Source organism: Phocoena sinus, chromosome 6, assembly GCF_008692025.1.
Source record: "Phocoena sinus isolate mPhoSin1 chromosome 6, mPhoSin1.pri, whole genome shotgun sequence".
NCBI classification, from domain to species: domain Eukaryota; kingdom Metazoa; phylum Chordata; class Mammalia; order Artiodactyla; family Phocoenidae; genus Phocoena; species Phocoena sinus.
In genome coordinates, this window is record NC_045768.1 from 76,074,913 (window position 1) to 76,102,395 (window position 27,483).

At 37.2% G+C, this 27,483-nt stretch overlaps 1 protein-coding gene across 3 annotated transcripts; it reads right to left on the bottom strand.

The window, feature by feature from the left end:
• Positions 1–2,970: 2,970 nt before the first annotated feature.
• On the bottom strand, positions 2,971–27,288 carry C9orf72 (C9orf72-SMCR8 complex subunit). Of its 3 annotated transcripts, XM_032636147.1 has the most exons (11): positions 27,228–27,288; positions 22,046–22,532; positions 20,862–20,921; positions 17,102–17,197; positions 16,319–16,383; positions 14,982–15,054; positions 13,108–13,224; positions 10,000–10,235; positions 7,590–7,647; positions 6,103–6,212; positions 4,174–5,997 (listed from the first exon to the last, which is right to left on the bottom strand). In XM_032636147.1, exons 2-11 carry the CDS (start codon positions 22,487–22,489, stop codon positions 5,811–5,813), a joined length of 1,446 nt encoding a protein of 481 aa, XP_032492038.1. In that variant the 5' UTR covers positions 22,490–22,532; positions 27,228–27,288; the 3' UTR covers positions 4,174–5,810. The 3 variants fall into 3 exon arrangements, with proteins under 3 accessions (XP_032492040.1, XP_032492038.1, XP_032492039.1); XM_032636149.1 differs by lacking the exons at positions 4,174–5,997; positions 6,103–6,212 and adding an exon at positions 2,971–3,482; XM_032636148.1 differs by lacking the exon at positions 13,108–13,224.
• Between the last annotated feature and the right edge of the window lie 195 nt (positions 27,289–27,483).

Here is a 27,483-nt window from a genome sequence, read left to right on the forward strand (position 1 = left end):
GGTGCCAGTTTGAGCCAACTCTGAGCTCAGGAATGATTTTCTAAATACTGGATCAGATTTCTTGAATGTCCACGTTCCACAAATGGATACTTACCACTGTCCTAATGGGTCTGATGAAAACTGCTTAGCAATTTATCAAGCTATTCACTTAAAAAGAACATTTCAGCAAGAGATGAGATAGTGAGACACAAATGCAGAAACAGAAAATGACAGGGTCTTACTACTTTGAAGGGATTGAAAATCACCGCCCTAAGATCTTTGAAATTTTAGAGCTGGGTCATGCATAGGCTGAGTTTTAATGGACTCTCTGAGGGAAAAAAAAGCTTCTGATTACAAAAAGAAAGTAATTTCCTTATTTTGCAAGAACTAATTGTTTTTGGAGAGGACAAAGAAAATAATATTTAATAAACTCATTATATTCATTGAAGTAACTTTTTTAGAAGCACGCCTTGTGCCCAATACCATGCTAGACACTGAGATACAAAAATGAAGACACGTACCTTGTTGTCTAGCCTAGTGGTGGAGAAAGAGAAGCAAAGAAATGGTATAATAGACGCAACAAAAGAATGTACTAAGAAGTTAGAAGTAAGACAGTGAAAAGTGAGGTTAGAGGGATGAACAGAAACCATGTTGCAAAGATTTGGGACTTAGATTTGTGAGTGATGTACAGCCACTAAACAGAAGTGATCATCGGATTTAATTTTAGAAGGATCATGCTGTTATCAATATGAAGAATGGGTTGCAGAGGGGAGACATCAAAGGCAGGATGAGTTCCAGTCTTCATAAAAATCACCCCACTACATTCTGATACATCCCTTTCTGTTCTCCAATCCATTTCCTCTTATCCCCCAGACACGTGATTTAGAAATTATCTAATCTTTTAAAAGTACTATTTAGTTTCCAACTATTTGAGGTTTTCCCAGATATCTGTTATTGATTTCTAATTTATTTCCACTGTGGTCAAGAGAACATACTTTGCAAGACTTGAATCCTTTTATGTTATGGAGACTTGTTTCATGGCTCAGGATGTGGTCTATCTTGGTACACATTCCATGTGTTCTTGAAAAGAATGTGTAATCTACAGTTGTTGGGTATGGCTATGTTCTATAAATGTCATTTTCATCAAGTTGGTTGATAGTCTTGTTCAAGTCTTCTATATCCTTACTAAGATTTTTTTTTCCTGTTAAGTCTTTCATTAAAATTGAGCCTATGCATAATGTAGCTCTAAAATCTGTCTTCTTATTCTATCAAACATTGAAAGAGGTTTCCAAATCTCCAACTATAATTGTAGATTTGTCAATTTCTCCTTATAGTTTTATCAGTTTTTACTTCGAGTATTTTGAAGCTGTTATTAGGTGAACAAGCATTTAGGGTTTTTGTGTCCTCGTGCTGAATTGACTCCTTTAGCATTATGAAATAATCTTTATCCCTGATAAAGGGATTGCTCTGAAATCTACTTTGCCTGATTTTCTTAATTTTTTTTTATTGGGGTATAGTTGTCTTACAATGTTGTTAGTTTCTACTGTACAGCGAAGTGGAGTTCCCTGTGCTATACAGCAGGTTCAGATTAGTTATCTATTTTATACATATTAGTGTATATATGTCAATCCCAATCTCCCAATTCATCTCCCCCCACCCCTGCTGCTTTGCCCACTTGGTGTCCATACATTTGCTCTCTACATCTGTGTCTCTATTTCTGCCCTGCAAACCGGTTCATCTGTACCAGTTTGCCTGCTATTAATATAGCCACTCGTGCTTTCTTCTGATTGGTGTTAATATGGTATATCTTTCTCTACCCTTTTACTTTTCATCTGTCCTTTATTTTCAACATGTGGTTTTTGTTGGTAGCATATAGTTGGGACTTGTTTTTTTTATCCAATCTGACAAGTTCTGCCTTTTAACTGAGGTATTTAGAATATTTATCTTTAAATCTCTTGAAAAGATAATTGGCTGTTTAAGCAAAAATAGTAAGTGTGAAGCTTATAGCATATGTAGATGTAGAATGTGAGGCCCCAACAGCACAAAGGCAAGAAGAGAGAAATAGAAGTTTTTCATTGTAAGGTTCTTAAACTGTACGTCATGTGGTATATCACTTGAATGTAGACGGGTATGTTAAAGATGTATATACCATAACCCTAAAGCAATCACTGAAATAAAAGAGTTACAACTAATAAGCCAACAAAAGCGATAAAAGGGAATCAGGAAAAAATACTCAATCTAGGGCTTCCCTTGTGGCACAGTGGTTGAGAGTTCACCTGCCGATGCAGGGGACACGGGTTCGTGCCCCGGTCCGGGAAGATCCCACATGCCGCGGAGCGGCTGGGCCCGTGAGCCATGGCTGCTGAGCCTGCGCGTCCGGAGCCTGTGCTCCACAACGGGAGAGGCCACAACAGTGAGAGGCCCGCGTACCACACACAAAAAAATAAATAAAAGCAGAAAAAATACTCAATCTAAAAGAAAGTAGAAAAAGAAGAAAAAAATAACAAAGAACAAATGGTACAAATAGAAAACAAATAGCAAGATGATAGATTGAATCTAACCATATCAATAATTACATTAAATGTAAATGTTCTAAACACCCTGATTAAATGGTAATGATTGTCAGATTAGGTAAAAGAGCATATGAAACACTCATCAGGTACTAAGCTAAGTACCTTACATAGTCTCATTAAGTCCTCTTTTTTTCTTTTATTTAAATTTATTTTTGGCTGTGCTGGGTCTTTGTTGCTGCACGTGGGCTTTCTCAAGTTGTGGCGAGTGGGGGATACTCTTCGTTGCAGTGCGCAGGATTCTCATTGTGATGGCTTCTCTTGTTGTGGCGCATGGGCTCTAGGCACATGGGCTTCAGTAGTTGTGGCATAAGAGCTCAGTAGTTGTGGCTCACAGGCTCTAAAGCACAGGCTTGGTAGTTGTGGCGCAAGGGCTTAGTTTCTCTGCGGCACGTGGGATCCTCCCAGACTAGGGCTCAAACATGTGTCCCCCGCATTGGCAGGTGGATTCCCAACCACTGCACCACCACGGAAGCCCTCATTTAGGTCCTCTTAACAATCATGAGGTTATCATCATGTCCTCGTTTCAAATATTTAACAAATGAGCCTCAGAGAGGTTAAGTAACTTCTCCAAGTAGCAAAGCAGGGAATCACACTTGGGCACTGCAGAGCGCTAGTAAGCCTGTATGTAATACTTGCTTCCTTCCCCTCCCTCCAATTCAACAGCATTGAGTACCTGCTACATGGAGGAACTGTCCCAGGAGCTGTGCCACAGGACAACTCTGATAACTGTTTGGGAGGAAATCCAGCTTAACCAACTGAGTGACCACAGGCTGTGTAGTATACTTCTTTAAGCTCTAGTCTCCTCATTTGTAAAATGGAATTAAACATACCTGCCTCATAGTGTTGTTGCGATGATAGATTCAGAAAGTCCAGTGGATAGTGTGTGTCACGTGGGGGTGGTGAACTGCTTTTGGTACTTTAACCTGCACCCTGCAGATGACACAAGAAATATCAATTGGTACAATTCCATGTAAAAACCAAAATAGTATTAGAGAAGAGTGACATTCACTGTCTTCCTGTTTGACCTGCAGCACTACAGAAATAGACCATAGAGGTCTCATTTTTAACTTCCAGCATTATATGAAGTTTGGGTTTCTTCTTTGAGAATCTTAGCAATGCAATGAATCAGTCTTCTTCTAGAGAAACCTTTCAACTCAACTATCACATTTATGAATTAACTTTGTTTTCCTGGAGTAAAAGTGTCAATCTTATTTGTTTTTCAGATTAAGGGGTTTAGATTCCTTACACTTTCACTTTCATACTGGACACCTATACTGGGGACCTGGAAGGAATAACTTCAACTTAGGTTGTATTAATATTATTATAACAATAATTTTAAAAAAGAATTTACACAAGTATTATCTTATATTTGATATATTAATATAGAAATTAAAAAATCAAAATGCAGTCCTGGGAGTTAAGCAGACAAAAAAATAAAAAACAAAACAATCAAACCACATATAATTCCAGTATCACACAGAACCTTTAAATATATTTTCTTTCAAAAGAGAAAATCAATAAAAAATTGTTTAGATACAACATGACTGTCAGCAGAGCAGGAAGCCAATCAGTCTTTCAATATCATAGCACTGCTGTTCCAAGTAAATAACTGAAAGACACAAAATTTCAAAGATATTTTATTCAAAATTCTCCATCTAGGAGAAAAGATATATAACAATGTGCACACATGCTTTAATAACTTATTTCACTGTACAACTTGCATCCCATACAATGGTACAATAAATCAGCAAAAGAAAATAATTAGCACTTAAATAATCTATCATGTAAATAGCACTGAATACAGGGTTCAACAAGGTGGAATCTGTACATTTTTTCATGACTGAGCCAGAGCATCTGTCAATCTAGTTGAGTATGTGTCTAAAAATCGAGATGTCTACACCTTTATTAGTGATGTGAAAGGCTATTAGGACCTATGTTGGTTTTGGTTAAATTTGGTGGGCGAGGGCAGAGGGGCTCTATCACTTTTATCCCTTTCTTATAAATACTTTTTCCCTTTTATGTTACTTCCACAGTTTTAAATAAAAATATATTTTATGCTTGTGTATACTATTTTGTCAATACTGTTCTAGCACAGAATTATGTTAATTGGTTATTTTATAGCTAGCAAAATGGTCCAAGCACATTAAGGAAACAAAAGAAATTGACCACTTAGTTCTGCCAAAGTAGCACCTAGTAAAATAGCATGTCAGTAACCTTTCTCCTGCTAGTCCTCCTACGATGCAGGCAAAGAGACGTGGCAACAACTTCAAAAACATGGGCAGAAATTTAAGGAAGAAGATACTATTCTTGTTCCTGAAAAAAAATCTTACTAGTTAGTATTTCTCTATTGCATTTAATAATCTCGGAGTTATAATGACTGCTAAATCAAAGGAGGACTATACAAGAGGAAAACAAGATAAAAATGAGAGACTAGTGAAATCTGAACTTCTTCCAAGAGATTATATTTTCCAAGAAAAACAAAAGGCACAGGAGGTATACATTTCAATTTGGCTCAAAAATAATGAAAATTAACTGAAAAACTTGGCAATAACTTCTGAAACATAAAATCCAATTCTCTACATTTTCTGTGACAGAGCTCAACAAACAAACAGAAAAACACCCTGATTGTGGTTCACCATAATCGGGACTATACATACTGCCTGACGTTTCTACACAGACTGAATCCGAAGGACTAAGTCTGCAAAGTAGGATCGAACAATTGATTTCAATAAAACATCTGCTTGATCAATATTTTCTTTCTAAAACTTAACTTATGTTCAAGCTAACTTCCTTTTGTGGAACTGAAATGATTTGAACGCTCTAATTTTTAGCTGATTGTAGAAGTATTACAGTAATCCCCCATACCAAGGAACACCAAGAGATGGAAAGTCAACTAGTATTATATCTGTGAAAGCTAACTCAGATTTCACTTGGATACTTGTAAACCATGAATCATAAGTTTAAAAAAACAGTAGCTGTGGTCAAGTCTATATCCTATATCTTTAAAAGATAGCAATAATATTTATTATAATTGTAAACATACGTCTGTCTCCCAAGAGAGCACATCTAGGAAAAGGTGCATTTATTGCAACTGCACCTAACATCCCCTTACAGGCTTTCTGTGACAACTGCAGTGTAACTAACTACCATTGCTGAGTAGGACTCTAGGGCATAACCCGAGGGAATCATGTTTCCCAATACCACGGAGCTACTTTACCAGCAATTATGATCGGGACGCAATATTAACAAGTTACACATTTAAAAAGTCATTAGAACATCTCGCTCTTGGACACTAGTATAGAAAGGTCTTCCAAAGATAAAGGAATGGAGGCCTGGTTTAATTTTCTCAGCTAGAGCCATTATTATGTTAAGATCGCCCTCTGCTGTTAAATCAAGGTCTATCTTCAGGTTCCGAAGCGATTTAAAGGGCTTTTTCCCCTTCTGCCTACAAATAATAATAAAAAAGAAATCATAATACAGAAAATGTCCAAAGGGAACAAAACAAAAGCAACGTATGAAGGTTTTTCTTCCATTTAGGAGTCTGACTTACGTATCATCTTCTATATATTTTATTAGTGTCAAGGCTTTCCTGTGAAGGACGAGCAGAAACTGTGCAAGGAAAGTACTCCTGAGAGATAGACCGGGTTTCAAATGAAAGACCTGCAGGATAATGAAGCGTTTTTATAAATAATTTGCCCCGTTCTACTTATACACAGCATGTTTCTGTCTCAGCGCTGACAGTGCCTGGCAGATAACTCACATTAGAGCAGCTAACCACTTCCACAGATGCGCCCTGACACACAGGAGGAGGTGGAGGTATGGGTCTAGGAGTGATCTAACAGTTTTGTTATCTTTAAGAATTGACTCAAATTTTTCCTTCTGCCTTAGACTATATCCGTGTTCATTTTATTATTAAAAATCATGATATAAGTTACTTCTAGCTGTGTTATTTAAGTTTTCTCTGCCCACATCTTCAAATAAAATTGGAGCTACCAGAGGTGAGCCATGCTTAGACTATGGGGTTTTTAAATTTTATTTATTTATTTATTATTTTCGGCTGTGTTGGGTCTTCGTTGCTGTGCGTGGGCTTTCTCTAGTTGCGGTGAGCGGGGGCTACTCTTTGTTGCGGTGCTCGGGCTTCTCATCGTGGTGGCTTGTCTTTGTTGCGGAGCATGGGCTCTAGGCGCGTGGGCTTCAGTAGTTGTGGCTCGCGGGCTCTAGAGCGCAGGCTCAGGAGTTGTGGCGCACGGGCTTAGTTGCTCCACGGCATGTGAGATCTTCCCGGACCAGGGCTCGAACCCATGTCCCCTGTGTTGGCAGGCGAATTTTTTACCACTGCGCCACCAGGAAAGTCCTAGACTATGGTTTTGAGATATTCATATTTTTCAGTTCTGGGGGGGTGGGGCTACATGTGTAGTGGTAGAAGGATTTTATTTCTGCTTGGGAAGCATGGAATTACATGACTTGGAATTATCCTTGAACTTTGCAATATGTCACAGACCACAGACCTGGATCCAAAATTCCAGTCAACGTAACGATTATGTTATTTCAAAGCTACATCTAAGACAGTATTTCTTGGCCTGATCCCCAGAAAGATAATTATGACAAATCTCTGTTACCTTAAGAAATAAGACCCATATAATCTAAAATTTTCTTCAAAATCTAGATTTTTTTCAAAGGAATGAGACAATAAAGATGCTATCATGTAAATAAGTTTTAAAGACGTTTTTTGCTCAATTAAGGCAAATAAACATTTGTACAATATCCCCCTTACCAAAAGAAAACACCCTTAGGTTATAAGTTAGTGCTTAGAATTAAAACATTTATTATTTGAACTGGGGGATGCTGCATCTTTAATTGTTAATATACAGGCTACTCCCCTCTAACAATTCAGAAGAAAAATAATTTTGACACTTTAGAAAGATCAGAGACTCTACAAAAGGACTTAATTCTAAATTATATTATAGGCAGTGTGGGATATATTGAGAAAGAAAACGTCATACCATTCACTCTGACAATCTCAGGTTTAACATTTACCTGATCCAGGAAGGCTTTTACTAGAGTGTCTCTGTGTAAGACATCTTGAAAAATATTCCTATGAAAGAAACAGGACAAATGTTGAAATGATTTCCACAACCTCTCACACCAGTCAATAAATTAAATTCTTAGAAGTGGGATTATAAACATATTTATAAGAATTAGATATATATATTTGAAAATATAAAATACATACTCATTTTAACTCAAGGATACATTTGTCTATTACTGGAGTTTGTCAGGCCACAAAGTAATTATTTTCTCTTAAATAGTATAAGCAGTCCCAGGAAGGGTATGTATGTATCTATCATACACATTATAAAAAAATACCAATTGCCTTAGGCAATTAATAAATATAATTACCAATTCCTGCCATCTCAAAAATATAGAACAGCAACAAAAATAAACACATACCACTACCACCAAAAACTAAAACAAAATAAAAGGTTAACTTCACATACTAATAACTTCTAATAAGCAGTTTAGGAGAAAAAAAGGTAAGAGGACGAATGCTGGGAAACATTCAGGCAGGATTAAGGAACACACACAGATGGTTATCTGCAACGTCTTGATCACTGGGTTTGTATCCACAAGCCCATCATCTGGCAAGTAACATGAATCAGCTACCTAAGAAAATGTTAGCTACATTGGCAATGAGCAGAGTAAGAAGTTAAGTTGTAATTCACACTGGAGATAATGTTTATCTACCACACAACCTAGGATATAGTAGGTTCTTAAATAAGACTGTCCCTTTCCCAACCCCCTTTGATCTTTTCTCTTCTTCCTTCCCTTTCCTTGCCTTCTACTTCCCTAAGGAATTTACTGGGATGCTAGGTTATACTCAAGTCAGAGGGTAATATAACATTTACTAAGGTAAGCAATTTTTAACTGAAAAGAAAGACTGAAAATAGCAGGGATCATCATATAACTGACAGGAGTAGCAGGGAAGGAGGTGCGTGCACAGAGGTAATAGGAAAGTACCTAAAATTTCCTAGTTTTAGCAGATGGGTGTTCCCTACTACAGAAGAAGGAAACTCAGAAGGGGGGAAAAATCAGCATTTCACAATTACTGGCTGTCCAACTGCTGGCCAGTGTGGGCACTGACAACAACCTTTCTCTGGCTTTGGAGAGAGAATTCAGCTATTTAAGTCTAGTGTTCTGAATATATCTGTTTCATAAATTGCTTGTATTGGTCATATGTGAATTAGGTGAAGCAAAGTGTTAAAAAATTCCCCCAAAAGCGCTCTCCAGGAACCCACCAAAAAATAGAAAAAAAAAACCCAAACACTTTAGGAAAGAAGAAAATGCTTGAAGGATCAGATTAATTTTGAGAATTTTGACACGTGTGCCAAAATTACCTATATGTGAAAACTTCGGGACCTGAAATTCTTATTGTTTCGTTTTCTAAACCAATTCCCCTAAATCTTTCAAAGGACTCAACAAGAACACCAGAGAGCTGGGAAAAGCTGGGTCCTAATGAAGCCATCTTTCTGCACCTAGAGACACATGAGGCTGGGGATTCCTTGGACATGGTGTTTCCTTACTATGCTTTTGGGCAATACCTTCTGTCTGACTATCAGTGCTTCACATGTCTGTTGCCTCAGCTCAAAATTTTTCTTCAAGACACAGGACAGGGTTGCTTGCTCCAATTTTACTGCTGCCTTATACACTCAAACCTGGATTATACTAGTTAACATTTATTGAGCACATTCTATGTGCCAGGCATTTTAAACTGATTAAAGAGAACCATGATAGTATACTACAATTTCTTTTCCTGATTTCAGAACATCATTTAAGTGTTTTATAATTCAGATTTATCATCTTTTTTTTTTCTAGTTGAGTCCACATTCAACATGTTATTATCATTACTTTTTTTCTTGTTAATTTACTGATCAGACTTTATGGTAAGAAATGAATAACACAATATAAAATGCAAAGTAAAAGAATGCTCTATTATTTTGACAGTTTTGCCATATTTTATATTTATATATCAAGGAAAAACAGACTTAGAATTACCTCTTTAGTTAATAAGGTTTAGTTAATCAGCCTTTTACGACTCTTACACACTAGTCTATAAGCAATGTAAGGAGCTGGGGCTGTCTGGCTGGCCACTATGAACCTTAGCACCAAGTACTGCGCCTAGGGGCTCAATATACGTTTGTTAAATAAATACTTAAATACTTATTTTTAAGGACTAATCTAACCTATCTTATGGGAAACACATTTATATTAAGAAAAGCTGACATTTAAGAAAAAACGCTTGATTAACCAAATACTTCTTCCAGTATAATTCTCCTAGTAATGTTTCTTTCCTTTTAAACACCAAATTGTTTGTTTTCTTTCTACTCATAAAAGATACAGTTTCCTAATATTGCTCAATGACAATATCAAAAAGCAAGGCACGACATACAAATCAGGAGTGAAGCTTTCGTCCGTGTAGATGATGGTATCCTGAGCCATGTCTTCTTCTGAAGTGGCTCTCCAGAATGCTGCCAGCTCTGATCTCATGTATCTACGCTGATTATAAATATGTTCGTGACAGGGTGGCATCTGCTTGACGGTGTTGACGTCCACATCTATGTGTGTGGTGGGATAGGGCGCGTACATGACTTGCCGGAAGGGAAGCACAAAGCTTCCAGTTGAATCCTGTTATAAACGAAAAGAAAATTTACTGAGAGAGGAACCAAGATGGCGGAGTAGAAGGATGTGCTCTCACTCTCTCTTGCGAGAACACCGGAATCACAACTAACTGCTGGACAATCATCGACAGGAAGACACTGGAACTCATCAAAAAGGATACCCACATCCAAAGACAAAGGAGAAGCCACAATGTGACAGTAGGAGGGACGCAATCACAGTAAAATCAAATCCCGTAACTGCTGGGTGGGTGACTCACAGACCGGAGAACACTTAGACCACAGAAGTCCACCCACTGGAGTGAAGGTTCTGAGCCCCACGTCAGGCTTCCCAACCTGGGGGTTCGGCAACGGGAGGAGGAATTCCTAGAGAATCAGACTTTGAAGGCTACTGGGATTTGATTGCAGGACTTCGACAGGACTGGGGGAAACAGAGACTCCACTCTTGGAGGGCACACACAAAGTAGTGTGCACATCGGGACACAGGGGAAGGAGCAGTGACCCCAGGGGAGACTGAACCGGACCTACCTGTTAGTGTTGGAGGGTCTCCTACAGAGGTGGGGGGTGGCTGTGGCTCACCGTGGGGACAAGGACACTGGGAGCAGAAGTTCTGGGAAGTACTCCTTGGCGTGAGCCCTCCCAGAGTCTGCCATTAGCCCCACCAAAGAGCCCAGGTAGGCTCCAGTGTTGGGCTGCCTCAGGCCAAACAACCAATAGGGAGGGAACCCAGCCCCACCCATCAGCAGTCAGGTGGATTAAAGTTTTACTGAGTTCTGCCCACCAGAGCAACAGTCAGCTCTACCCACCACCAGTCCTTCCCATCAAGCCTCTTAGATAGCCTCATCCACCAGAGGGCACACAGCAGAAGCAAGGAGAACTACAATCCTGCAGCCTGTGGAACAAAAACCACATTCACAGAAAGACAGACAAGATGAAAAGGCAGAGGGCTATGTACCAGATGAAGGAACAAGATAAAACCCCAGAAAAAGAAAATTTACTGTCTTTTACGCCAAAAGGTATGAAGAGCTATCTTTTAATTAAAAAAAAAAAACTGGCTTTAACTTAGCAAATACAGCTCTAGAAATTTATCCTGGACAATGAATCATGATTGTGTGCCAAACTCCAGTGATGTGTGTGTTACAGCACTGGGTTAGGCAGTAAAACGCCAGAAACAACCTAAGTATCCAAAAAGAGAAGGGATTAAATAAATAAAAATGTTTTATTGTTTAGCTGCTAAAAATTAAGTTGCCAATGTTTATGTGTTCATATTGAAAGATGTTCACAATACAGTGTGAAAAAGGAAGTTAAAACATGCAGAGTATAATCTAATTTTGGGGGGGGGAGGGGAAGATATGAAAAAAACACTAACAGAAGAAAAAAAGACCAGAAAGATATATGCCAAATATTAACAGGGGTTATTCATTGGATTATGAGATTACAAGTGACTTTTTACATTCTTCTTGATTATTCATATATTCTGTTAAGTCTCAATGAATACGTATTTTTACAGTAAGTAAAAAATGTACTTCTTTCCAGGTATAGTCACTTGGGTAGCCAGCTGCCATATAACAAGTACCTATTGTTATAATGTCAAAGTATTCTCTGGGAAGCTATACAATTTAAACTTGTGTGGAAAACTCTTAACAAATATTTTTTCATTAAATTATAGTTTCAAGTTTTCCACTATGCATTTGGTATAGGTCCCTTTTAGGGATAAAATTATACAATAAATGAGATGATGCTGAGGAAATAAAAGTACTAAGTACCTTATTATGCCTTTGATAGGAGAAGTTCTAATTTTCAGATTTGTACAATTCAAATCAAAAATGAGTTCCCTTTAAGTAGTTTCTGTATTTAAACAACACTATTATTCTTAGTTCAGAGCACGCACATTATTGAAAATGTAAAAGCTGAAAATAATTTTTATTTGCAACAATTTTTATTATTTTTTTCTTTCATTTTACTATGCCTATATCCTCAAGAAAGCATTCACTCTGAGAGACTCACATAGCCATTAGGAAATCTACTTCTTCACACCTTTGACTATAATTGAAACATCAATAACAGATTCAATAAAGTGAAGAACAATTCCCCATAATTATTGAAAATAATTGCTAATTTATATTTATCTGTTTTGCTCCTTGAAGAGCAGAGTCAAGTAAATAAAGGAAAAATATAAAATAATTTTTTCTTTTGTATATATGTGTGTGTATACACACACACACATACATACATCCAGGAATTGCTTGAGTCCTATACACTGTTTCAAGATAGGAAGCAGCTTAACATTTTTTTCAATAAATGAATATGGTACTTTAAACATAAAATGGTAACACAAAAATTCAAATCCATTCAGTAAAAAAAGAAATGTTCCCATTTACTTATGGAAACTGATTCAAGCACATATTAAAAAAAAAAAATCCTGAGGCCAGACAGGTAGCTACAGGAAACCAGAGAGAAACACAAAGAAAGCTATTCTGTGATGTTTCACAGATACTAACTATAAACTCATATGACATATACTCCATGTTCAGACCTGTGTAAAAGAAGTCAGCTCCTTGGCATATAAACATGAGACACATTAAATGCTAATGTTCAAAATATGTGTATAAAGATTCTCAAAAATGATTTTAAAAAATTGGGTTCGGGCTTCCCTGGTGGCGCAGTGGTTGAGAGTCTGCCTGCTGATGCAGGGGACACGGGTTCGTGCCCTGGTGCGGGAAGATCCCACATGCCGCGGAGCGGCTGGGCCCGTGAGCCATGGCCGCTGAGCCTGCGCTCCACAACAGGAGAGGCCACAGCAGTGAGAGGCCCGCATACCGCAAAAACAAAACAAAACAAAACAAAAAATTGGGTTCACCCATGATAAATGGAAACTATACCTTTAGTAGGCCTTGTACAAAGAGCCCTGACTCGTATTTAAATGATGATTCTGCTTCACATAATCTGGAGCATTTTCTCTCTGCTGGAGTCAGAAAAAGGCATAATGTTCTTACTATCTGTAAGTGAAAATATTTTAGCATTAAAATATGAAGTAAAAAGGTCACTGGTTTGCTTATGAAAGAGATCTGAATAGAAATTTCAATTGTTATTGTCAATAAAATCTATTCTGAGAAATAAGTATTCCATTGTCACCTGGAATAGTCTATGGGATATCACACTTGTTACTTAAAATAGGTATTCTATGGTCAAGTAAGTTTGGGAAATGTTAGTAAATTTATTGTATGGTATCTCAAAACCTTTAACATTTGAATACATATTGTGACTCTCCAGGTGACTGAAACAATATGCAGACTTTCTCAAACTTACTTGACCATGGAACCCTTATTCCTAATCTTATATTAGGAAATAATGACCTAATATAATTATTGATTGTATCTCCACCCAGCAACAAGTGTATTCCAAACAAGTAAACCGTTTGGACGAGAAAACTAAATGCAGTTAAATCAAGCAGAATTATGGCTTCTGTTAATAGTTCTATATGTAAAATCCCATTACAATGAATATCTAAGTGTCTAACTCCTTCAACAGAATGAGAATTAATTCTTTCAAATTTAATTTAAAATAAGCAAGCCATTGGTTGGGGATTAGAAACCTATCATTCTAACAGGATTTGATCATAGTTCTATTAGGAAAAATAAAAAGCCATCTAACTACCTTGGAATTCAGACTATATTCAGAGTTTTTATATTAGAGCAGTGGTTTTCAAACTAGTGATGGCAACCTTTTCTTAAATTAAAAAGAGAAAAGATAAAAGAGAAGTTATTAAGCTAGAAGAGGATGTGGGATGAGAAAAATGTTTGAAAAACAGAGCCCCAACCATAGAGGCTTTCTCCCTCCAAGAAGCAACTGGGAAGGCCCTGTGGAACCTGAAGGCTTTGGAGGACACAAATTGAAAGCTACCTTCCTTGGGTAACAGAAATAATAATAAGTCACTAGATGCAATATAATAACAGAGGTAAGCTAACCTGTCATAAATGGTTGTACCAGAAATATAATTTTGGTAAATCAAGGGTCAAGTAATTATACAGGGTACCTTATTATATTATAGAAAAAAAATATAAATATATTTGTCAAGCAAATAATCATTCCTAATATATTTCCTGCGTAAAACTTAGAAAAATTAGGTTTGCTTAAATTGATAGATATGTGCACTTTTCTCTAATTAATCATCAGTGAAGAAAAGTACAAAATTCCTTAGTTTATTACCTAATGCTTGGAAAGGTAACTGTTCATTAATTATTTATTAACTCATATAGCACTAAAACAAATGGTCACAAATGTTACTGAATAAGATATAACCTCCATCGATCACTTCATAGCAACAGGTCCCTAAAAGGAATAAATTTAGGGGGAAAAGCAAGATAGTGAAATCAAGATGAATGATCAGATACCATTTCTCTGTAATTAGTACCAAAAGTACATGGCTATCTTCACATTTATTAAAGATAACATTAGGAAATAGAAGACAAATATTTTCAAAACATCTGACCTTAAAATATTCTCAAAACCACTTATACAGTACTGAGACAAGTATTTATGAATTATCACAATGAAACTGATAAATGACTTCCTATTCAAACAGTTTACTTTAAACTCATTTTTGCCACAGGGTGTCACAGTAATTTGGTCAGATTATATTGCCTACTTATACTATTAGATCATCTTGATGGCAACCTAACCTTTAAATTACAATCCATAATACGTTAGCAGTTTTAAAAAGTCAGATCATTTGCTGGATTATAAAATAAATTACCTTATTTACTTTCTCCGCACTGCTACCTACTACAACAGAACAGCCACACGTCTGCAAGTGGGAGCTGATGGCACTATAAATTGGAAAAAAAAAAAGATTAAAAACACTGACTGTAAAACAATTTCACAAACTAAAAAAAATAATAATAAAGTGAGCTTCAAATAACTCAGAATAGCCTTACATGATGAACACCAAAACTCTGATTATAATGTCATCTCCTATTTTCCACAACATGCCTCTCACAGATTGTATTTGAACCTTAAAGCAATGCAGTTAGTAAAATATTACCATTTTATCGTGGAAGAAACTGAGGTGTAGAGAGGTTAAGTGGTTAATTTAAAGTCAAATGGGATTAAAAATAACATGGATGGCTGACACTGATCAGAATCAGGACTAAAGAGCTCCTGATTCAAGCCATGTAAGGCCTGGAGATTAAACAAACTCACGCCTCTAAGACTCCATCATGAACCTAAAGGAGAAGACTGTAGACATAAAAGCAAATGCTTTATCCTTTCACTCCTTATTTTTTAAAATAGAATTTTGTGATAATCTGTAATTGTAAAGAAACACTCAAGTAGGAGATGAGATTATACATGTAGACGCAGTACTCAGTTAAGGGACTTAGCACATAGGCACTCAATAAATACTGGCTATTATTATTGTTATTATCATTTTCTTAGAAGAAATATAAATAGGAAATGTAAGCTATTAGCTATTATTATGTGCTTATATGTGCCATGCACTGTTTTAAATGCTTAATATGATTTATCTCACTCAAGGCTTACAACAATCCTATGAAGTAGGTACTACTAATATTCCCATTTTATAAATGAGGTAATGGAGGAACAGAGAGCTCAGGTGGCTTGCCCAGGGTTACACAGCAGTAAGCCAGGAAGTCTGGTTGTAGAGCTCACACTTTTAAGCACTGAAATCTGTTGTAAAATGGAAAGGATCAGTACAAATATGAATAATTTTCTTTTCTAGGCCGAAATAAGTCTATCCACAATGCAACTTAATTTGAAAGGATTCTTAGTTTCAGCTTTAATGAGAAGAAAAACAAGAAACCGGAACCAAACAAGGGTCCAAGAATTCTTGCCTGAGTACTACGGAAATTCATCTTTTTTAAATATTAAATAGAGTAACATCAAATACCTCATAGGCATGTGGTAAGTAAAGAAGTAACACAAAACTAAGCAATAGTTCAAAGATGCAGTTTTGACCCTAGAATAATGGAGGTAGGCATTCTGTTATTTTCTTCCTTCCCAATCTTGTCACAGGTGAGCGTAAGATTTGCGTCTGCTCCACCCAGTTTTTACAAAAAGAAACAAAATTCTTACTTGAGAAGAAAGCCTTCATGACAACTGTCACCAATATCATCATCATTGAGAACTGTATCAGCTATCTAAAATGAACCAAAAAAAAAAAATTTATTCTGGCTGTAACAAAACGCTGAAATAACACTTTTAACACACAAGTTTTCTGAAGTCTAGGCTCAATATAACACACTGCCCTCATTTCTGAGCATCACAAATCCCCATAAAACAATCTGTGTGCATCACTATAGACTTGCAGAACAAATGATGTGAAAGCTGGTCAGACAGCTTAAGCAACAATGTTTACAAGAACAATTTCCTCTCCTGGGCTGTCACAATCAGGAGACACATCTTAATTACCAAGTCAGGGAGCAACAAAAATAGTTTCCTAAAGATTTCTCTATACATGCATAGTGTGTAATTCCTAATGTCCTCAACAACTGAATGATTAAGGAAATCAGATTAGTGAAGGTAAGTGAACTTCCATTAACTGCCAGTGATTTGTACACTGCTTTGTTACAAAAAGTACTGCATTAAATACTGACTGATTCTCTAAGGTCTGAAATTCTCCCGCTTAGGAAATGCAAAAGTGGAGAAATTAACTTAATGAATTTAATTTTATCATATTACCATTACTGACCAAAAAGCCTCTGGCCATAAAATTCAGGATTTTAAGTGTGTTTGTTAAAGTGGCTAATAATTCATATGAACAGTATATGTGACAAAAAAATGTATATTACTAAAATTAGAATATTACTAATATACATCATAGTAATATCCTATTTAACATTACAAGTGAGAACTTACATCTATTTCTTCAGGGACACTGTGGGATTTCATAGATGAAAGCAGTTCCATTACAGGAATTACTTCTCCAGTAAGCATTGGAATAATACTCTGACCCTGCATAAAAAAGTAAAATGAGGTGAAGAAAAATCACACAATATAGGATAAAGTGGGCAATAAAAAGTAAAAAACTGAAAGCAAAGAATAACACCCTTTGATAGAAATACTTGATAACTTGTTCAAACAGCCCCAAACAAGTCTACTACTCCAAAATATTTCTATTTCTAAAGGATTTACATGCTGTTTAAAACTCCTTTTCATTCTTCCAGGAATAATTTTCTTTTTTTCTCTTTTTTTTTTGGCTGCACCATGCGACATGCGGGATCTTAGTTCCCCAACCAGGGATCGAACCCGTACCTCCTGTATTGGGAGTACGAAGACTTTTTTGTTGTTGTTAATTAAATATCTTTATTATGGGAAAGTTTCCCATATCCCATAGTATGCCTAGAATATGTTACTAATTAAAAGTATACAATTTTGTTTTCTTTTTTTATTGGGGCTACAGTTGTTTTGCAATGTTGTGGGAGCATGGAGTCTTAACCACTGAATCGCCAGGGATATCCCAGGAATAATTTTCTTTAGTCAGAATGGAATCATTGGTTTATCATTTACACAAAATAATTAAATCACCACACCAAATTTAGAAAGGTTCTCCTTTGAAATTTTATTTGAGATATAAGAACTTTTGTTAATCAAAGGTCACTGATGCATTTTATATTAAAAATGAGGAAAGCCAAGCATAAAAAGGCTTTGAAATCCTCAGCAGATAACTCAGTAGTAAAGTGTGAATCAATACTCAATCTCAGGACTTCCCTGGTGGTCCAGTGGTTGGGATTTCGCCTTCCAATGCAGGGGGTGCAAGTTCGATCCCTGGTCATGGAGCTAGGATCCCACACGTCTCGCGGCCAAAAAACCAAAACATAAAACAGAAGCAGTGTTGTAAAAATTCAATAAAGACTTTAAAATTGGTCCACATCAAAAAAAAAAAAATCTAAAAAAAACCCCTCAATCTCTACATTCATAATAAGGTATAATCTACCCAAATGCAAATCAAAGTCATAACATATATTTTTAAGAATCAATAAAGCAGACAAATTTCCTTCAGTGTTCTTTCAAGGTAATGCTACTAGTTATTACATCTCAAAGATGTAATTTTAAAATCTGCAGTTTCTAGAATGAAATTGAAAATTCAGTACAGAACACCACACACATAAAGTGTCTCAAATACGGGTGCTCCCTCATTTATTCACTGCCACCACCACTCCCCCAAAATGTTTTGCCCATTCTGAATATGTAAACTTTTAGAGGCAGATGAAATTGTCATGTCTATCAGTTTTTAGCTACGCATGTTTTAAAATCACCTATTATTTAAGATCTAACAATAAAACTTTTCCCCTCATTCACGTTTTATGAAATGATTATATTCAAACTCTTTACATGCATATTCAAATTAGAACCTCTGTCATCCTTGCAGCCAGTCCACTTTTTGAGTGACCAAACCTAGTTTTCAGAGCCCCTTATCATATAAGTTTCTTCAGAATTTAAATGTGATGCTGCCTCTGGAAATTTTATCCTAATAGGCCCCCTTGCATCACACAGGTTTTATTATTAAAAAAAAAAAAAATCCATCTTGTAGTAACTTACAAACATAAAACCACTCATTGTTTTTGCTTTTCAAAGTAATTTTTTTAATGTCTGCTTACAATTACAACAATCAACACACGCAATTCAAGAAGATTAACAACTGAAGCTGCGTTGAATTTGCTTCCTTGTAAAATGATTTTATCAGATGACAGCTATAAGCATCTAAAACTAGCACTGATTAAAGTTGTTTTAGACTATCATCCTCAAACAGTATTTATTGTTCAAAATAAAGTCACTGCAAGCACATGATATGAGATTTGCAAGAACTCGATTATCAGGTGACTCCTCCTGGATTTCAGAAAGGAGAGTTATGGGAAAATACCTTCCCTTAGGTGCAGGCATATATAGTATGTTATACATAGCATCTCAGACATTTACCATCATAAGCAAATGGCTATGCTCATTGAAGCTTAACAACAATGACAAATCCTAGACGGCTGAACACAGAAGAGGCTCTAAAAGAAAATGCTTCCAGTTATTTCCTCCTTGGACTTCTCTAACTTGAACTTTTCAGCAGGTGAACGTTTCCCCTTTAAAAACCTCCAGTTTGTCCAAGTATACTTCCCTCCTGACATAGAAAGGATAGGATAACATTTTCAAGAAAAGCCCTTAAATGAGAAATAAACCTAAATGTTAATAGTGGTCAACTTTATAAATACAGGTTTCTGGTTTGAAAAAAAATCCCAGAAAAAGTAGAATTTTACTGGGTCTTAAATTTCGTTATTTTGAGATAACTCAACTAGTTACTCTGAAACTGGCGGGTACATCTAGAAGTTGGTGAAATTCATCCCATTCCTTGGCACCCTGCTTACTGACCAGCAAGCAAAGGCTGGGCTTCTCTGAGTAAAGGGAAACATTTCCTTGTAAGTCTTAGAACTTGCCCCGTAATTACCTCCTTCTGACTTTTGTAAAAGTTATTTGATAGACCCTTTGATAGAAATACTTGATAACTTGTTCAAACAGCCCCAAACAAGTCTACTACTCCAAAATATTTCTATTTCTAAAGGATTTACATGCTGTTTAAAACTCCTTTTCATTCTTCCAGGAATAATTTTCTTTTTTTCTCTTTTTTTTTGGCTGCACCATGCAACATGTAAAAGTTATTTACAAAAGTACAAACTTAACAATTTTGTAAAGAAGATCATTTTATAGGGTTTTGTATTTCCCTTGTTCATGTTCCTGTATTTTGACAAACTTTTAGAAAAAGTTATTGTTTAAAATATCATTTGTCTCAGGCAGGCTAAAGAGAACCAGGGAGAAGGCTTGTTTAGACTGGAGTTTTAACAGAGGAGCAAGGAGGGTAGCCAAAAGCAATGAAAGTAAAAGCAAAGAACATTTTTTCCTTTGGGGATTCGCCTTCCAAATGCCTCTGCCCTAGGCTGAAATGTCTTGCAATTAATTTCCATAAGGGAAGCTATACCCTTGCAATCATGCTTCTCAAACCCTGGTGCCTGCTCCCTAAGGATGTTCAAAACCATGGGATAAACACAGCATGTTTTCCTGGAGACTTGATACCACTGGAAGCCCAAGTGGTAAGAAGGTGAGGAATATCACCGGCAAACTGTAATATTAAAACAAAAAGATATATCACAGAATAAAATGTAAATTTCATGAGTTTTAAAGATACAACACGAGACTTCAAAGAAATATTATGCTTAGAGCTGTGTCTGTACCCCCAGATACTTTAGGGGCACTCACTCTCCTGTTACAACTACTTCTGTGGAAATGTTTGAGAAGCAATACCTTAAAAAAAAAAATAAAACTCCTATAGAATTTAAAATTTTTACTATGAACAAGTTATCCAAAACTTATCCCATGCAAACAGAAAAAAGAGAAGCAAAATATTAATTTGTGGATGCAATTATTATTATCCTTTACTTATTTAACTCTTCAGGTCTAAGATATGGAAATTTTCATCCAGTTTTTTCCATTTATCTCCATAAAGATTCTGTTCGTGCTCAGGCTCACTCTGTCAAACTAGTATGCCTTCAAGGCCTTAACAGAAGCAGCCCTTAGCTTTATACAGACATATGTAGTGGGTTTGGCAGTGTCTTGTAATATGCAATCTGCACCTTACCTGATCTTCCATTCGCTCTGTGCCTTCCAAGATGATCTTCTGGACATTTTCTTGCCTTTCCTGAGCGAGAGAAAATTCATTAAAATAAAAAAAACCACAACATTTTGATACTTGTTTATTTTTCACAATACAGTTAAATGGCAGACATCTTCTTGGGTAATTTAGTTCATGGGAACAACACGTTCCACTTTAGGGCAAAAAAAAAAGGGGGGGATTAACCCAACAAATCCACGCTCTCACAGACAATACGAAATAAAATAAAAACACCCTTTTTGTCTGCAGTTAAAAACAGATAATGTGACAGAAAGAGTCAATGTAACATCTGTGTAGTTTCACAAAGGAAACTAATGATTTGTACTTTTCAAATTAGATAAGATCCAGACGAATCTAGTGACTATACAGCTTCCAGATTTTAAATGATTTTCATAAGCACATGAGAAGAAAGGAGGCAAGCCTGCAAACACAGTAGAAAAACTCTTCTTTTAAAAGATACTATTTTTCCTTACTATTTGGTAAAAGCCTTATAAAATCAGTAAGGCTTTAGTGGACTTCCATGTTAGTATCAAACCGCAAAGCAGAAAGGAGAATTAAATTTGTTCTTCTCATCTGCCAAAATTACAGTATATGGAAATATAATTATCACTATATATTAAACTATAAGATTAGGGGACAACAATGATTTCCTCTACCTCAATCTACAAAATTAAAAGGAATATCTCCTGAAAACCATTTGGTCCAACTTCTTCATTTTACAAATTTGGGAACTTGGCAAAGAAATTAAAGGGACCAAAGGTTATTTGGGCAAAGGCTTACGAAACTATTGTTCTGAACTGCTTACGCCCACACAGTGGTAAGTGAAAGACAGGGTCATGCAATGCAGAAACAAAAAGCTTTTAGAGTCAAAGGCTCCCAAGACAAATCCAGACTCTAAAACTTATGTTTCCTTATTTCTCTAAGCTTTGGCTTTCTATTTACAATGTGAAGCTATCATCTCCTACTTTCCAGAGTTAGAAGACCACAGACATCAGCCTAAGATCTATCAGTACCTAATAGGGTAGAAGCAAATAACAGCTCCTGTTTGAACTTAATTGCATATAATTTCTAAAAATTAGATAAAAATGTATCAGAAGGTAAACTTTCAGTAGCTAGGTTAGCATGCTTAATAAGCTTCCAAACCCACTCACCTTGTGCATCCATATCCTTCCCTTCCGGATAATGTGTGTTAATCTATCCACACACACTCTGTGAAGTGGGAGATAGAAACTCAGCTCCGTCTGGGGAAGTATAATTGATAGTCCATAGGTGCTCCTATCCCCATTCCAGTTTCCATCGAAGATTAATGACACAATAATTACTCCTTTTTCAGACAAGACAAAAAACTTTACGTCTATCGCCCCACTCTCTGCATTTCGAAGGATTTCTCCATTGAGGGTATGGTTGGCAAGAAAAGTTATTTCTCCATCGCTTAGAAGTAACTGTTCTGTCTTTGGAGCCCAAATGTGCCTTACTCTAGGGCCAAGAATATTGTCCCAGTAAGCAAAGGTTGCTGCTAATAAAGGGGATTCACCACTTAAAGCAATCTCTGTCTTGGCAACAGCTGGAGAAGGTGGTGGACAGAGAGTCGACATACTGCATCCCAACTGTCACATTATCCAAAAGCTCCAAGGTTATCTAAACAATGACAAACAAAACGAGTGATTAGGTTCAGCGATTTTAAGCCATCCATCAAAAACGCATATTTTGGGACTGACATATATACACTACTATATATAAAATAGATAACTAATAAGAACCTACTGTATAGCACAGGGAACTCTACTCAATACTCTGTAATGACCTATATGGGAAAAGAATCTAAAAAAGAGTGGATATATGTATATGTATAACTGGTTCACTTTGCTGTACAGCAGAAACACAACATTGTGAATCAATTTTACAAAAGAAATAAAGGGCATTCTAAGGTCAAAAAAACCCCAAACCCTCAAATGATTTACGTATATGTGGTTTTCTCCTCTTCAGTCAAAACGATTTGGAAGCATGTCTCCTACATGAAAGAGACATTAAACTAGCATGGCAGGTGCATATTAAGTGTTTGCAATATGATGATAATGTACTACCATATATAGTAACATGCCACTTATATTCAGGGCATACACTTAGAAATCCAAAATAATAATGGCCTTAAAAAAAGCCTCTGAACATTAATATAAAATATTATATACTAAAGCTCATAGAATAGATCCTCACTGTTTCTAAATATCCAGCCTATATGCAATTCTAATATGATTGGATATTTGGTTCCTAAACCATAGGAACTAAAGAGAAACAAATTGAGAAAGGGAGGGCTCAGCTAGAGACCATGACACTTCTTGTGGGCTGAACTATGTCCCCCCAAAATACATGTTCAAGTCATAATAACCCCCTGTATCTGTGAATGTGACCTTATTTGGAAATAGGTGTAATCAAGTTAAGATGGGGTCCTAATCCAATGGCTGGTGTCATTACAAGGAGAAAGATTTGGAGACATACAGACAGGGAAAACAGGGCCATGCGAAGACGAAGGCAGAAACTGGAGTGATGCAGCAACAAGTCAAGTAATGTGAAGGATCGCTGGTAACTATCAGAATCTGAGGCAAAGAACGATTCTTCCGTGGAAACTTTAGAGGAGCATGCCCCTGCCAACACCTTATTTCATACTTCTAGCTTTCAGAACAGAGAGAGAATACATTTTCCTCATTTTTACATCACACAGTTTGTGGTACTTTACTACAGCAGTCCACACCTGACGGTAGAAAACCTTAAAAGCTTCTAAGAAAAGAAAAAAAGAAAAAAAAAAAAAGGCAAAAGCTTGCAAGAATACAACAATCTAGAACCATAAGAGAAAATAAGGAAAAAGTCCTCAATGCACTCAATGATGCTCTTTGGGTAACAGGATGCTAAAGCCCAATACTGGTGTTTAAAATGACAGATAAATACATTTAATATGCTATTCAAGAAAGCAGCGTAGCCTTTTATCATTGCAAAGAGAGTTATACTAAACGGGTAAAAAAGCTTTAGTTATTTAAAACATGTAGAGAACTAAATGATTGGATGGGCCAGGTCAACCTTTCAATCTACTGAGAAAACAGAGAAGAGGAACTGCCCAAGGTCACCAAGCCAGGCTGAAATCCAGGTCTCTTGTATATCTTAACCCATCCCACTGTATCACTCTGAAAGTGTACATTCAGTGTGATGTTACTGTAAAATGAATCATTCCTGCCTAGTGTTAAAATTGAATACCTATGCATATTCAATACCAATTTCATTTAAACAAGTCTAAAATTGTGGAATCTATTCGTCATATAATGGTAAAGGATAGTAGTTAATGATAGGTAAACTATGATATATCTATCTTTGCCTGTATGATTGCTTTGGGAATTAACATTTTATCTGTAACTAAATTCATGTCAAAGTAAACCATTTTACTTAAAATAAAGAATTTGATCTACATCTTGTCAGGAGAGTTCAGAGACTGATGAAAAGCAAAAAAAAAAAAAAACCCAACAAAAAACTACTCTAATTTTAGAGTACTGTATGAGCACTTTTATCATGATGTCAAGAACAGTTATACAGTGCTTGGCAAAACGCTTTACAGTAGGTATGTGGATATGTGCAGAAATGGCTTAACACAAGAACAGTTCTTGTGTATTTTTTATTCTAGAAATTCATTTAGGAAATATTCACTTTTTTAATGTGTTATATCAATTTAATAGACTTAAGAGACTATACTGGGCATAAGTTGTATAGTTTGTTTAAAATATCCACTGTTATGGATACAATTTAAACAGTCAGTTTATAATGACAGAATATAGGAGTATAATCTGAATTGAAACTGTAATGGTGTTATGATAATTAACAACAGCAAACTGGAGGCCAAGGAGACGAATTAAGTAAACACAGAGCTATACAATTATATGGTAACATATTCTTCTTTTGTTCTTCCTTTTTGGATAAAAAAGGTGAATAATCATAAAGGCAATACTGCTACTCAAACATTTCATCATTATGTTGAAAATAAAAACACTTCCTTAAATGGAATTGAGCCCTGGAGCAAATATGGTTAGATTATGGGACAACTTTTTACCTGATTGTGAAAACTCAACTATTATAGACCACTAATTACATTCAATCTCATTGCTAGTATCATTAGAAAGAGAATAAGGGACAACGGCTATGTTGAATTGTTTACCTTTAAATCCTGCCAAAAGTCACAGAGTAGTACACTTAGGAGAGTAGTAAAATGAGTCTACTAACACTTAAAGTCATCATCTTTGGTAAAGAAAATCCATACATACAGACATGGCTCAAAAAAATCAGTTCAAAACCAAGAGTCTTTTATCTATATATCTTATTTACATGCAGTGCTGGCTATACCAGACAGTTATCAAACAAAAGCCCTAAGAGTCTTTGAGGGAAGCCAGGATTCAAATTGGTGACACAGTGGCTTGCCACACTCCTGTAAACAAAAAACAGGGTTCATGAAGATGTACCCAATATACTTCCCGAAAATCATCCAACATATGCAGATGTAAAGATTATACTAATTATCATCTGTTAAAACTGTTAGCACAGGGGTAGTTCTGAAGTTTTGCTTTTTCTTAAACCTTTGCTAAAAATCAGCCATCTCTTCTCTGATTGATATTTAGAAAGTTGGTTGGTCCACTGCTGTTGCAAATCAGAATTCAACCATCATAAGGCCCACACTTCTTGTAACCATGTTTTCTGTTTATTTTCTCCCAGCTCTAAGAGAAGCAGGATACTAAACCAGCCCACCTTCCAAAACAGGAGCTGCCCAGACCAACTATTGACAGTGATCTGCTTGTAACACCAGATAGTTCGCAACACTTCAAGACTCAGAGGTTAAGTTCATCATATCACTATCAGGCCATCTTTCACAGCTCCAGTTTCTCAAATAGGCAGGCTAACCTACTACTCCTTAGAATTACTTAATTAAAATAGAGCCCAAAGGCAGGCTTGAAAGATAGGAGTCTCCTCTGGTTTTCTCTCTCTCTGAAGGTAAATTCTGAACTGCTAACAGGGCCAAAGAAAGACACTATTTTATCAACTTTAAAAGGTGGAGAAAAAACACTTTAGCTCCCATGTAACTGTTTCCTTGGAGCAGGTTAGTCCTGGCATAGTGCACAATCTGCGATGTGGTCTATCACTTCTCTTGTTTTTGTTTCATATGTGTAAAGAGAACAGGCATGATGAGGTAGTTTCCAACTGATTCAGGGCTCTCCTAGACTGCCAAGGTGCTGGCAACAGTGTCTGTGTCACATAACACCATCATACTTCAAGTATTCTGACTCCATATTATTAATTTCCCATATATTGTATTCTTGCTTCTGTGATGTTCCCTTTATGTTAAAAGTTTTCCAATGTCTAAGATCGTATCTACCAGTATTTTCCAATCTCTTTGTACAAATTAAAGTGCTAGATGTATTGTGTCCCCTTGCTTTGCATCACAAGAGAGATGAGAACAGTTTGAATTGAAATTTATCCACTGGCCACAACCAGACTGTTTTAACGAGAGCCTAACAAACTTCATTGTTTCTGAAAGGGCCATGTCTCTCGGGCAAGTGCATGACCTCCCGGTCTCCTGAATACAGAAGCCTGGTGGAGTTCACCGGGGCCAGTCAGACCCTGAGGGGTCACAGCAGACGCGTAATCACTGCACTTCTTTTTGCAACCGATAACATCAGTCAAGTGATGCCCAAGTCATAATGGTCAATTCCTTTAAGTAAGTCTGTGTATCCTCGGAGAAGTGAAGTAAGCAGGTCGTGAACCACAGAACGGGAGCAAAAGACAGTCTAGATTTGCTGCCCAAATTTACAAGACATCAGCAATCCTTAGAAACTTCAACTTCTGTAGACTAGTAGTATTACCCCACGCCACGCCGCTTTATCCCCTCTCGGACCCCGACTTCGTACGGAGCAGCCGCGCGCCGCCCGCCCTCTGGTTTTCCCCGGGCCAGGCCTCTCGGTGCCCGAGGCTCCTTTCCCTTGAGCCCGCGGCACAGGGGGTCCGACGGGTCCCTCTGAGTGTCACGCCGGGACCCCGAGAAGGAGCCAGCTCGGGGACTGTGGGCGGAAAAACGGACCGACCCCTGTCCCCCTGCCTCTGCGCCGCCACTGCCAGAAAGCCCGGATGAAGGCAACTCCACTGGTCGCCGGGCTGAAATTCCCGATGCCGGCTTTCGATCAGGGAAGAGAGCGGCAAAGAGAGGACCAGCCGAGCAGAGCCTTGGCGAGAGCCTCCGCCGCCGCCCCCGCGCGGTCCAGGTACCCGGAGCCCAAACAGCCACCTACACGCCGGTTTCTCACTCACCTACTCGCCACCGCCTGCGCCTCCGCCGCCTCCGCCGCCGCCGCCGCGGGCATAGAACCGCAACCGCAGTCCCGCCCCCGCGGCCCTGGCCCCGCCCCCGCGCGCGTTGCGTCCGCGAACCCGCTTCACGCCGTGGTCGTTTCCCGCCTTGTGCTCTTCTGGTAAATTTTATCAGTTCTTTCCTCATTCACCCTTAGCGAATACTGTGAGAGCAAGGGGAGGAGAGAAAGGGCGGGAAAAACAAAGCCACACACCT